Source organism: Phyllostomus discolor, chromosome 6 (assembly GCF_004126475.2).
Source record: "Phyllostomus discolor isolate MPI-MPIP mPhyDis1 chromosome 6, mPhyDis1.pri.v3, whole genome shotgun sequence".
NCBI classification, from domain to species: Eukaryota; Metazoa; Chordata; class Mammalia; order Chiroptera; family Phyllostomidae; genus Phyllostomus; species Phyllostomus discolor.
This window is the reverse complement of record NC_040908.2, coordinates 75954519-75967783: the sequence shown is the minus strand read 5'-3', so window position 1 is coordinate 75967783 and position 13265 is coordinate 75954519. Positions and strand designations below refer to the sequence as shown.

At 39.6% G+C, this 13265-nt stretch overlaps 1 protein-coding gene across 7 annotated transcripts in view; it reads right to left on the bottom strand.

The window, feature by feature from the left end:
• TBC1D8 (TBC1 domain family member 8) overlaps positions 1 to 13265 on the bottom strand; it is a 122443-nt gene that overhangs the window by 56674 nt on the left and 52504 nt on the right. For 4 of the 7 annotated variants that reach the window (XM_036028369.1, XM_036028368.1, XM_036028366.1 and 1 more), the window contains exon 3: positions 12103 to 12162. The exons of the other annotated variants lie outside the window; for them this stretch is intronic. In XM_036028369.1, coding sequence (XP_035884262.1) covers positions 12103 to 12162 — 60 coding nt within the window. The remainder of the gene's footprint in view (positions 1 to 12102; positions 12163 to 13265) is intronic. 7 annotated transcript variants of the gene reach the window in all.

Genomic DNA, 13265 nt, shown 5'->3' with positions numbered 1-13265 from the left:
GTATGTCAAATAAAACAAAAAACAAATCTGGATTTAAGTAAGGAGAGATTTATACAAAAGAATTATTGTCAGAAAGAAAAAATGGACTATTGCAATAGAGGGAGGGCAACTGTTGCAACAGGTAAAACTCATGCAGACTACAGGGTCTGCAAATATCTCCCTGGTTTAAAAGCAGTCTTTTAAAATATGATTTTTGGCCTGCAAATTTGCTAAAATTATACTCAAAATTCATCTGCTTTTAAAACAACTGTAAGTAAGCCCCAATGGAAGAACATCTTCAAATAGGTTTAATTTTTTTAGCATAAGCAAAATTACTTAATTTTAAAAAATAAGAGCCTGGTAACAGAACTCCCAGATAGAAAAGACACATTAGCCATGTCACCCCTCAGCCATTTCCAAGCGCATATCCCACACAGAAGATGCCAGCCAGTGTTGTTCTAAGGAAATCCCAAGTAACCAAAAACAAGTATGATGCCTCAAAGTGAGTGACCGCAGAATGTACACTCACTTTCCTTGAAATGCACAGTGAGTTCTATTCTTGAAAAAGATCTAGCTGTCACTTCCTTTATTGCCCTGGAACAAAGTTTACCAAGACATTAATCTGATCCACGCAGGAACATTTCCTCCCATAACAAAATTTACTCTCCAAAAACAAAGCAAACAATGATGTGGAATACAAGAAACTAAACCTCCAGCCACGATCAAGGGTGGAGATAAGAGATGACAGCACATCAGAAAGAACACTCTAAAAGAACATTCTGTAAGAATGTGCACCTAGGCCACTAGGAAGGTAGGTACCCCTGACACAGGATGTGACCCTGGAAAGTCACTAAAGCAACCTATACCTTCCTTCTTCCCTCTCCAAAGTCAATAATTATACCTGCTAATACATTATTGAGAGGATCAAATAAAGAGTATATATTAAAGTATTTTTTAATTTATTTTTTATTGTTGTTCAAGTACAGTTATCTGCCTTTCCCCCACAACCCCTCCCCACCACCACAGCCCTCCCCACCACCCCAAACCTCCCCACCTCCTTCTCATTTCCCCACCCCTTTGTTATTATCCATGTGTCCTTTATAATTGTTCCTGTAAACCCTTCACCCTTTCACCCTCAATATCCCCTTCCCCTCTCCCCTCTGGTCACTGTCAGTCTGATCTCAATTTCAATGTCTCTGGATATATTTTGCTTGCTTGTTCATTTTGTTGACTAGGTTCCAGTTAAAGATGAGATCATATGGTATTTGTCCCTCACCACTTGGCTTATTTCACTTAGCATAATGCTCTCCAGTTCCATCCATGCTGTGGCAAAGGGTAGGAGCTCCTTCTTTCTTTCTACTGTGTAGAATTCCATTGTGTAAATCCACCATAGTTTTTTTTAAACCTCTTTTTTAAAATATTTTATTTATTTATTTTTAGAGAGGGAAGGGAGGGAGAAACAGAGAGAGAGAGAAACATCAATGTGCGGTTCCTGAGGGTCATGACCTGCAACCCAGGCATGTACCCTGACTGGCAATCAAACCTGCGACACTGATTCGCAGCCAGCGCTCAATCCACTGAGCTATGCCAGCCAGGGCTGCACCATAGTTTTTTGATCCATTCATTTACTGATGGGCACTTAGGTTGCTTCCAGCACTTGGCTATTGTAAATTGTGCTGCTATGAACACTGGAGTGCATAGGTTCTTTTGGATTGGTGTTTCAGGGCTCCTAAGATATAATCCTAGCAGTGGGATTTCTGAGTCAAAAGGCAGGTCCGTTTTCAGTTTTCTAAAGAAATTCCATACAGTTTTCCATAGTGGCAGTATCAGTCTGCATTCCCACCAATAGTACACTAGGGTTCTATTTTCCCTTCAACCTCTCCAACACTTGTTTTTTGCTTTGTTTATGATGGCCATTCTCAACAGTGTGAAGTGGCATCTCACTGTGGTTTTAACTTGCATCTCTCTGATGGATAGTGATATTGAGCATCTTTTCATGTCTCTGGACCCTCTGTATGTCCACCTTGGAGAAGTGTCTGTTGCAATCCTTTGCCCATTTTTTAATTGGGCTGCTTGTCTTCCTGGAGTGGAGTCGTGTGAGTTCTTTATATATTTTGGAGATTAAACCCTTGTCTTAGGTATCATTGGCAAACATGTTTTCCCATATGGCTGGTTCTCTTTTCATTTTAATACTGTTTTCTTAGTTGTGCAGAAGCTTTTTATTTTGGTGAGATCCCATTTGTTTATTCTTTATGTACCTTGCTCTAGGGGACATATCAGTGAAAAAATTGCTGTGTGGAATCCCTGAGATTTTCCTGCCAATGTTCTCCTCTAGGACTTTTAGGGTGTCACAACTTATATTTAAGTCTTTTATCCACCTTGAATTTATTTTTGTGTATGGTGTAACTTGGTGCTCGAGTTTCTTTTTTTTTTTTTTGTATATAGCTGTCTAGATCTCCCAACACTATTTGTTAAAGAGGCTATTTTTCCTCCATTTTATGCTGTTGTCCCCTTTGTCAGATACTAATTGACTGTAGAGAGTTGTGTTTATTTCTGGGCTCTCTCTTCTGTTCCATTGGTCTATCTGTCTCTTTTTATGCCAGTACCAGACTGTTTGGATTACAGAGGCCTTGTAATACAGTTTAATATCAGCTATTGTGATCCTTCCCACTTTGCTCTTCTTTCTCAAAATTGCAGCAGCTATTCAGGTTTGTTTATGGTTCCATATAAACTTTAAAGTGTTTGTTCTATGTCTGTGAAATATGTCATTGGTATTTTAATAGTTATTGCACTGAGTCTGTAAATTGCTTTGGGTAATATGGACATTTTGATGATGTTAATTCTTCTAATCCATGAACACAGTATATGTTTCCAGTTGTTTGTGTCTTCTTTGATTTCTTTCTTCAGTGTTGTGTAGTTTTCTGAGTACAGGTCTTTTACATCCTTGGCTGGCTTTATTCCTAGGTATTTTATTTTTCTTTTTGCTATTTCAAATGGGATGTTTTTCTGATATTTCATTGCTAGTATACAAAAATGCCTTTGATTTCTGAATATTGACTCTGTGTCCTGCTGTTTTGCCAAATTGATTTATTAGGTCGAGTAAATTTTTGGTAGAGCCTATAGGGTTTTCTGTGTACCCTATCATGCCATCTGCAAATGATGACATTTTTGTTTCCTCTTTTCCAATTTGGATGTCTTTTATTTCCATTTCTTTTCTGATTGCTATGGCTAAGACTTCCAATATTATGTTGAATAAAAGTGGTGAAAGTGGACAACCGTGTCTTGTTACTTATCTTAGTGGGAAAGTTTTTAGTATTTAAACTAGAAAGCACAAATTGTGATTCTCAGTTTCTTAAAACATATGCCACATTTTGATTAGCAATATCAGAGCTTCCTTTAAAAATCCTTGAAATTTCAAAATTATGTTTTTCCATTTTTTTATTTTTTTTAATCATTGTTCAAATACAGTTTTCTCCTTTTTACTCCCAATCCAGTCCCCCCTTCCACCCCTCCCCACTTCCCTCCCATTACCATCCTCACCTTAGTTAATGACCATGTGTCCTTTAAGTTTGTTCCTGTGAACACTTCCCACTGTCCCCTTAAATTCCCTCTACTCTCCCCTGTGGTCACTGCCAGGCTGTCCTCTATTTCAGTGTCTTTGGTTACATTTTGCTTGTTTCTTTGTTTTGTTGTTTGATTTAGGTTCCTGTTAAAGGTGAGATCATATGGTATTTGTCTTTCACTACTTGGATTGTTTCGCTTAGCATAATGTTTCCCAGCTCCATCCACGCTGTTGCAAAGGGTAGGAGCTCCTTCTTTCTTTCTGCTGCATAGAATTCCATTGTGTAAATGTACCATACTTTTTTGATCATTCATTTACTGATGGGCATCTTGGTTGCTTCCAGCATCTGGCTATTGTAAATTGTGCTGCTATGAACATTGGGATGCATAGGTTCTTTTGAATTGGTGTTTTAGTATTCTTAGGATAGAGTCCTAGCGTGGAATTGCAGGGTCAAAAGGCAGATCCATTTTTAGTTTTCTGAGTAAGTTCCATACTGCTTTCCATAGTGGTTGTACCAGTCTGCAGTCCCACCAGCAGTGCACTAGGGATCCTTTTTCTCCACAACCTCTCCAACACTTGTTATTTGTTGCTTTGTTTATGATGGCCATTCTGTCTGGTGTGAAGTGGTATCTCATTGTGGTTTTAATTTGCATCTCTCTGATAGCTAGCGATATTGAACATCGTTTCATGTGTCTTTGGATTTTCTGTATGTCCTCCTTGGAGAAGTGTCTGTTTAAGTCCTTTGCCCACTTTTTAATTGGATTCCTTGTTTTCTTAGAGTTCAGTCATGTAAGTTCTTTATATATTTTGGAGATTAAACCCTTGTCTGAGGTATCATTGGCAAATAGATTTTTCCATACAGTTGGTTCTCTTTTAATTTTGATACTGTTTTCTTTAGCTGTGCAGAAGCTTTTAATTTTGATGAGGTCCCATTTGTTTATTCTTTCCTTTATGTCCCTTGCTCTAGGGGACAAGTCAGTAAAAACGTTTCTTTGTGAAATATCTGAGATTTTCCTACCTACGTTCTCCTCTAAGACTTTAATGGTGTCACATTTTATAGTTAAGTCTTTTATCCACCTTGAATTTATTTTTGTATATGGTGTAAGTTGGTGCTCAAGTTTTATTTTTTTGCACGTGGCTGTCCAGTTCTCCCAACACCATTTGTTGAACAGGCTATTTTTACTCCAATTTATGTTGCTGCCTCCTTTGTCAAATATTAATTGACCATAGAGACTTGGGCTTATTTCTGGGCTCTCTGTTCTGTTCCATTGCTCTATGTGCCTGTTTTTATGCCAGTACCAGGCTGTTTTGATTACAGTGGCCTTGTAGTATAGTATAAGTGTCAGGTATTGTGATCCCTCCTACTTTACTCTTCTTTCTCAAAATTGTAGCAGCTATTCGGGGTCGTTTATAATTCCATATAAATTTTTGAAGTGTTTGTTCCATGTCTGTGAAATATGCCATTGGTACCTTAATAGAAATTGCATTGAATGTGTAAATTGCTTTGGGTAATATGGCCATTTTGATGATATTAATTCTTCCAATCCGTGAACACGGTATATGTTTCCATTTGTTTCTGTCTTCCTTGATTTCTTTCCTGAGTGTTATATAGTTTTCTGAATACAGGTCTTTTACCTCTTTGGTTAGGTTTATTCCTAGGTATTTCATTTTTCTTTTTGCTATTTCAAATGGAATTTTTTCCTTGATCTCTGCTTCTGCTGTTTCATTGTTGGTGTACAGAAATGCCTTTGATTTCTGGATATTGACTTTGTATCCCACTGTTTTGCCAAATTCACTTATTAGGTCAAGCAGTTTTTTGGTAGAGTCTATAGGATTTTCTATGTACACTATTATGTGATCTGCAAACAGTGACAGTTTTGTTTCCTCCTTTCCAATTTGGATGCCTTTTATTTCTTTTTCTTGTCTGACTGCTGTGGCTAAAACTTCCAGTACTATTTTGAATAGAAGTGGTGAAAGTGGACAGCCTTGTCTTGTTCCTGATCTTAGTGGAAAAGATTTTAATTTTTGCCCATTGAGTATGATGCTGGCTGTAGGTCTCTCATATATGGCCTTTATTATGTTGAGGAATGCTCCCTCTATTCCCACTTTGCCAAGTGTTTTTATCATGAATGGGTGCTGTACCTTATCAAATGCTTTTTCTGCATCAATTGATATAATCATGTGGATTTTGTCTTTGCTTTGTTTATGTGATGTATTACATTTACTGACTTGCAAATATTGAAACATCCTTGCATCCCTGGGATGAATCCCACTTGGTCATGGTGTATGATCTTTTTAATGTATTGTTGGATGCGGTTTGCCAGTATTTTGTTGAGGATTTTAGCGTCAATGTGCATCAGTGATATTGGGCTGAAGTTTTCTTTCTTTGTTGTGTCTTTATCTGGTTTTGGAATTAGGATGATGTTGCCCTCAAAAAAAGAGTTTGGGAGACTCCCATCTTTTTGGATTTTTTGGAATAGTCTGTGAAGGATAGGGGTTAGCTCTTCCTTAAATGCTTTGTAGAATTCTCCTGTGAAACCATCTGGTCCAGGGCTTTTGTGTGTTGGGAGTTTTTTGATTACTGCTTCAATTTCTTTTGTTGTTATTGGTCTGTTCAGGCTTTCTGCTTCTTTTTCATTGAGTTTTGGAAGATTATCTTTTTCTAGAAATTTGTCCATTTCACCTAGGTTTTCAAATTTCTTGGCATACAGTTCTTTGTAGTAATTTCTTACACTCCTTTGTATTTCTGTGGTATCTGTTGTAATCTCTCCTCTTTCATTTTTCATTGTGTTTATTTGGGTCTTCCCTCTTTTTTTCTTGATGAGTCTGCTTAAAGGCTTGTCGATTTTGTTTATCTTTTCAAAGAACCAGCTCTTGGATTCATTGATCCTTAGAATTGTGCTTTTAGTCTCTATGTCATTTAATTCTGCTCTGATCTTGGTTATTTCCTTCCTTCTGCTTGCTCTGGGCTGTCTTTGTTGTTGTTCCTCGAGTTCTTGTAGATGTAGGGTTAGGTTGTTTGTTTGGAATGTTTCTAGCCTTTTCAGGTGTGCCTGTATCGCTATGAACTTCCCTCTCAGGACTGCCTTGGCTGTGTCCCATAAGTTTTGGGTTGTTGTGAGTTCGTTTTCATTTGTTTCCAGAAACCTTTTGATTTCTTCCCTAATATCATTCTTGACCCATTCATTGTTTAATAGCATGGTATTTAATCTCCATGATTTTGAGTGTTTTTGGTGTTTTTTCCTTGGGGTTGGTTTCTAGCTTCAGTCCCTTGTGGTCTGAGAAAATGCTTGGTATGATTTCAATTTTCTTGAAATTCTTGAGGGTTGTTTTGTGACCTATCATGTGGTCTATCTTTGAGAACATTCCGTGTACATTTGAAAAGAATGTATATTTAGCTTCTTTTGGATGGAGGGCTCTGTATATATCAGTAAAGTCTATTTCATCAAGAGTATTGTTCAATGCCACAATCTTTTTGTTGATATTTTGTTTAGAAGATCTGTCCATTTTTGATAGTGGGGTGTTAAAATCTCCCACTATAATTATGTTGCTGTCCATATCTTTCTTGTAGTCCTCTAAGATTTTCTTTATGGGTGCTCCTATGATGGGTGCATATATATTTACAATATTTATGTCTTCCTGGTGGATTCTTCCCTTGAGTATTATGAAGTGACCTTCTGGGTCTCTCTTTATGGACCTTTTTTGGAAGTCTATTTTGTCTGATATGAGTATTGCTACCCGACTTTTTTTCCTGTCCATTTGCTTGGAAGATTTGTTTCCAGCCCTTCACTTTCAGTCTGTGTAGGTCTTTTATCCTGAGGTGGGTCTCTTGTAGACAGCAGATATGTGGGTCATTTTTGCTTATCCATTCAGCTATTCTATGTCTTTTGATTGGAGCATTTAATCCATTTACGTTTAAGGTTATTATTGATAGGTACTTATTCATTTTCTTTTATGTACCTATGTTCTTCTCTCTTTCTCTCTCTTTTCCTTCCCTACCTTAAAGCAGTCCCTTTAGGATCTCTTGCAGAGCTGGTTTGGTCGAGGTGTATTCTTTTAGACTTCTTTTGTCTGGGAAGCTTCTTATTTGGCCTTCTATCTTGATCGAGAGCCTTGCTGGATAAAGTAGCCTTGGTTGCAGACCTCTGGTTCTCATTACCTGGAGTATTTCTTGCCATTCTCTTCTGGCTTGAAGTGTTTCCATTGAGAAGTCAGATGTTAGCCTTATTGGGGCTCCCTGGTATGTTACTTCCTTTTTCTCCCTTGCTGACTTTCAGATTCTCTCTTTGTCTTGAAATTTTGCCATTTTAATTATGATGTGTCTTGAGGTAGGCCTCTTTGGGTTCCTCTTGATTGGGACTCTCTGTGTTTCCTGGATTTGTGTGACTTTTTCTCTCATCAAATTAGGGAAGTTCTCCTTCATTACTTGTTCAACTAGGTTTTCGATCCCTTGCTCTTCTTCTTCTCCTTCTGGTATCCCTATTATACAGATATTATTACATTTCATATTGTCTTGCATTTCTCTTCATCCCTCTTCATTCTTTCTGAGCCTCTTTTCCTTTTCTTGCTCTTTCTGGATGCTGTTTTCTACTTTGTCCTCCAGCTCGCTAATCCGATCTTCTGCTTCATCGATCCTGCTTTTCATTCCTTCTGCTGTGTTCTTCAGTTCAGAAATTGTATTCTTCAATTCCTCTTGACCTTTGTTGAGAGTTTCTATTTCCTTTTTCATGTTTATATGGTTTGCCGTGAAATTGATGTAGTTTCCCTCTAATTTCTGAAAGCTCACTGTGAGTTCATTGAACTTCCTGGTAATCATTGTTTTGAACTCACTATCTGATAGTTGAGTTGCCTCTATTTCATTTAGCATTTTTCCTGAGGCTAAATGAGCCTCATTTCCCTTCAGTTGGGGGTTGTTTCTTTGTTTTCTCATTGTTCATGTGTTTCCTCTTTTTTCTTCTTGTTTGTTAATTTGATCTGTTCTGATTCCCTGTAATTATGGTGTGAACTTCTGTGGTAGAATATTTGTGAGATTCAGTGGTGCAATCTCCTTCGTGTATCCTGGTGTTCACAGCTTCCCCCTACTCTTTTTGTGATCAGTTGGAGGAATAAGGCAAAATGGTTTAAGACAGCAAGACAGTATACTATGATATTTACATTAGCAGCCAGTAGAGAAGAGATGGGTTATCCTTTGGCTCCTTATAGTGTTAACCATGATCCTCCACCCCAGTATCCATGTTTTAGAAAGGGTGGAAAGAAGGTAAGACTCTTATTGGGGACGAGAGGATTGTTAGTTGGATCTAGAAAGCTGTGAGGCTGTGGGAAGTCAGATTCTAAGGTAGGGTTGGACTAAAGATTAGTATATAGGAGTAGTGTTTAAAAGAATAGAGACAACCCCCCACAATAGTATAGTTCAGAAAATTGCAAAGTGGGCTGAGATCAGGTAGGGGTATTGAGAAGTATTTACAATTGTATAGACTAGGTCTTACTAACAGTAATAGTAAAGTGACACTCTTGTGACAGAATCGATGAGGTCTAGGTAACAAGAATAAAGAGTATAGAACCTTGAGAAGTGTATTAATGGAACACAGATGAAGGATAGTAAATTATCAACACAGTGTGACTGAGATACCAGGGGGAACCTATCAAATGATAGTATAACTAGCCAAGCAAAGAAGATTATACAGGAAGAAAAAGAATACCAAAATATATTATTAAAATAAAAAATGTCAGAAAAGTGAGGAAAAGATAATACAAATTTACAGTATCTTGCAAGATTAAAAAAAAGGAAAGAAAAGCAGAAGATGGAGTGCAGGAGAGATAAATTTGGAGTGGAAAGAATAATATTAGGATGAATGGAAGAGAAACATAAGGCATTCGAGATAAAAATAATAAGAATTGAAAAATAAAATGTCACATAAAACACAAGATAACATCAATCAACTAACAAAGCCACATAAACCAAACCAAACCAAACCAAACAAAAGAAAACAAAACAAAAAAAACAAAAAACAAAAAACAAAACACCACCACCACCAACAACAAAATAACCTCGTGTTGGTTTCTAACTGACCAGACCAGTTTTTCTGATCTTGCTGGCTTCAGCTGGCTGAGGGACCTTTGAAATGCTTCTCTCTCTCCCAGCCCAAATCTCAGCAGGTCTGTCAGGTACCCTGGGGGCTCCCGAGCACACTGGCTCTCTGGATCTCACTTCCCCGTTCTTCGGGACTCCGGGGTCCCACACAGTTCCAGCTCTATGCTCTCAGGAGGCACCCACAATGTTCTGGGATTCACTGCGTCCTCCTTGGGAATCGTAAAAGGGCATGCTCCTCCCCCAAACTTTTGAAATTTGGGGTCTAGGATCGCCCTAAGCACCTGGCTGCACCCGTTCCGGGTTCACAGCAAGCGCGAGACAGTCCTCCCGATGGTGCGGGAGCCAAGCCCTTTCCAGCTCCGTGGTCCCCGCCGAACCGCAGTCCGACCGGGTGTTGGGGCCTTTCCTGGCTCCCCTGGTAGGGCTGGCTGGAAACTTCTGAGCCACTACTGTGGGAACGCACCAAGCACCACATCCCTCCCGGGATCTCGGGGCGTGATTCAGGCCTCCCTATGGGGCCCGACCGTGTCCAGACTCTGTGCTCTCCACCGATCTGCATTTCCACCAGGCTAGAGGTGTGGGGGCTCTTCCAGGTTGCCCCTGGTCCTGTCGGCTAGAGGCCCTCACTTCTCCCAAGTCTCTGGGTGGGCGTTCATAGTCCCTGGGCGATTTTTTCCTAGTCCAACTGGCCAATCTGTTCCTTCTAGCAACACGTTCTCCCCTGGAGTTGCTCACCCCCTGTATTCAGGGGAGGGAGCAGCGACTCCCCTCTCCCAGGAGCCCCAAGGCAGACCCGAGAGCACCGGGCCTGGAGACTGCACACCCCTAGTCCCCACGCCGATCCCTGGGCCCCTTTTGTCCTGAAGAAGTCTCCTTACCGTCTGGTTTTCCCGTGATCACAATAATTTTTGATGTCCTGCTTTCAAAAGTGATTCAGTAACCTAGCCCACTTGCTCTGTTTCTCCACCAATCCACAAGTTTCCCTCCTCTTCACAGAAGCCGAGAAAAACGCTGCCTAGAGTAAAGCCGCCATCTTCCCGTCCTGTTTTTCCATTTTCTAAATCTAAAATATTAACTAAGTTTTTCACTGGCTGGTATGGAGTGTTGTCTTAGAGTGGGTCTGATTCTTTGTCAGGACACCTACCTGGGTTGTGGGTTTGGTCCTCAGTTGGAGCCCATGTAAAAAGCAACTGATGAATGTTTCTTTCTCTCTCTCCGTCTCTGTCTGTCTCTCTCCCCGCTCCCTCTCCCTTCTTCCCTCCTTCTGTCCCTCTCTCTAAATCAATAGGCATGTCCTCAGATGAGAATAAACAAATAAAAATAAAAAATAAATACTAACTAAGTTTTTTCAAATTACATACATATCTCCAAGATACAGATCTGCCTGCAACTGGTCATGTGGGTATCTCCCCCGGTATGCTTGAAACTCTCTGCCTTCTGCTGATGGAATCTCAGTGGCATCTCTCAACCTGCTGCCACTTGGCTGCTTCTTTTTCTGTTTTCCCTCTCTCTCTCATTTCACTTAAGACCATGAAACAGGCCTTGCTAGAAATAGGACTACTTTGACTTATGCTGACATAAACAGAATCACAAAACTACTTAATGCTTTGGAGTTCAAACTCATAACTGTAAAGACATTAATGCTCTTCAAAGGTAATCTGCACAAGGGTTTGATGAGTTTTTCATAAACCTTCTGCAATTTTGGCCCTGTTCTTGTTAGGATACCACTGTGGTTGCCTTTAAGGATGGCAATCAACTCCTCTTTTAGTAAACAAAAAAGACAATTTACCCCACATACCGACATTAAAAGGTCAAATTACTACACAATCAATTTAACTCCTGTAATGACCTAGGCAGACAATCCAGAGTCCTACATGGGCTTTTCTCCTTTCTAAAAATCAGGCAAAGACTAACAACTAACTAATGTTCAGGACCATGGTAAAGAAAAAAAAAATGTGTGTGTCAATAACAAAGCAGTAACACTGAGAATCACCTACCAACAGGAACAGGGCATAATAAATATTTCACAGCCTGAACTTCTCAACTGCAAGACAAAGCACAGACTGAGACCATGTGACACAGAGACAAGGCAACAAAGTCTCCTTGTTCTTCCAGGGCCCCAAAGAATTCTTCACAGCTTAGGCATCAATTCAGTCAAAAGCCAAAAGCCAACCCACCCACAGGCTGAAGCCCTGGCCTTTTAACGTCTGCCTGGTTCCTCCCTCCTATCCTGGCCCACGCTGGAACTGGCTCCTGGGATTCACCATCCTAGTTCCATACACCATGTCCTTGGTTTCTACTGTGTGCCAGTAAATATAGATCTGTTTCAAAAAGAAAGCCAACATGCAACAGAATATTATTCAGCCTTAAAAAGGAAAGAAATTCTGACACAGGCTATAAAACTTTAGGACATTATGTTAAGTGAAATAAGAAAGTCACAAAAAGATAAATACTATATGATTCCACTTACATGAGTTCCTAAAGTAGTCAAATTCATAAAGAGGGGAAGTAGAATAGTGGTTTCCAGGAGCTGGAGGGAAGGAGGAATGGAAAGTTAAGCATTTAATGGGCACAGAGCTTCAGCTTGGGAAGATGAAAATGTTCTGCAGCTGGATGGTGGTGATGGTTGTACCACAATGTGAATGTGCTTAATGCCACTGAGCTGTACACTTAAAAATGGTTAAAATGGTAAGTTTTATGTTATGCATATTTTACCACAATAAAAATATTTAAAAAGAAAAAAAGAAAGCAAGATCCCTCTTTTGCAAGTTTTTCTACTGCTCAGTGGTCCTGATGGCTCATTACAAAGCTCTAGACCCAGACCCTCACCCAGCTGACTTTTCTGAAAGGACCCAAAGAGACTTCTCTGTGATTCCATATACCACCTCCTCTCATTACATTCAGGAAGGAGTCTTGATGGACCTGACTGGGTAGCTCAGTTGGTTAGAGCGTCATCTCCACACACCAAGGTTTCAGGTTCAATCCCCAGTCAGGGAACATATAAGAAATCAACCAATGAATCTCTTTCTTTCTCTTTCTCCTCCTTCTCCTTCTCTCTCCTCTCCTCTCTCTCTTTCCTCTCCATTCCCCCTCTCTAAAATCAATAAATTGTTTTTAAAAAGGAATCTTGACTACCAAGTCTCTTAACTTTTTTCCATACCTCACCACTCATCCATTCCTCTACTCTTTATTGAATGTCAGGCTCTGTCCTCAGCACTAAAGCATTAATGGCAAACATGACTGAGAAAATTTTTATTTTCAGTAGGGAAACAAGCAAAAAATAAAAAGGAAATGATATTAGTGATACATACTGGAGAGCCTTCAGTGCCAGAACAGAGGAAGCAGTTGGCAGGGTGTCAGAGAAGTCTCTCTGAAGGGGACATCTAGGCTTTGACCAGAATGACAGGGCATGCTACTCTGTCCACATCCTTCCCAGCAACTCACAGCTACTCTCTCACAATATGTGTAAGCACTGAAGCCAGCAATGCTTATAAATCCTGGGAGTCTTTGGTCCACATGAGTTAAAAAATAATTGTAACAGTAACTTATCCCTTATCTACTTTTACCAGAGTCATCCACAGATATCTGTTGCCAAATAGTAATATTGTTTACCCATAAAATTATCTACCGACC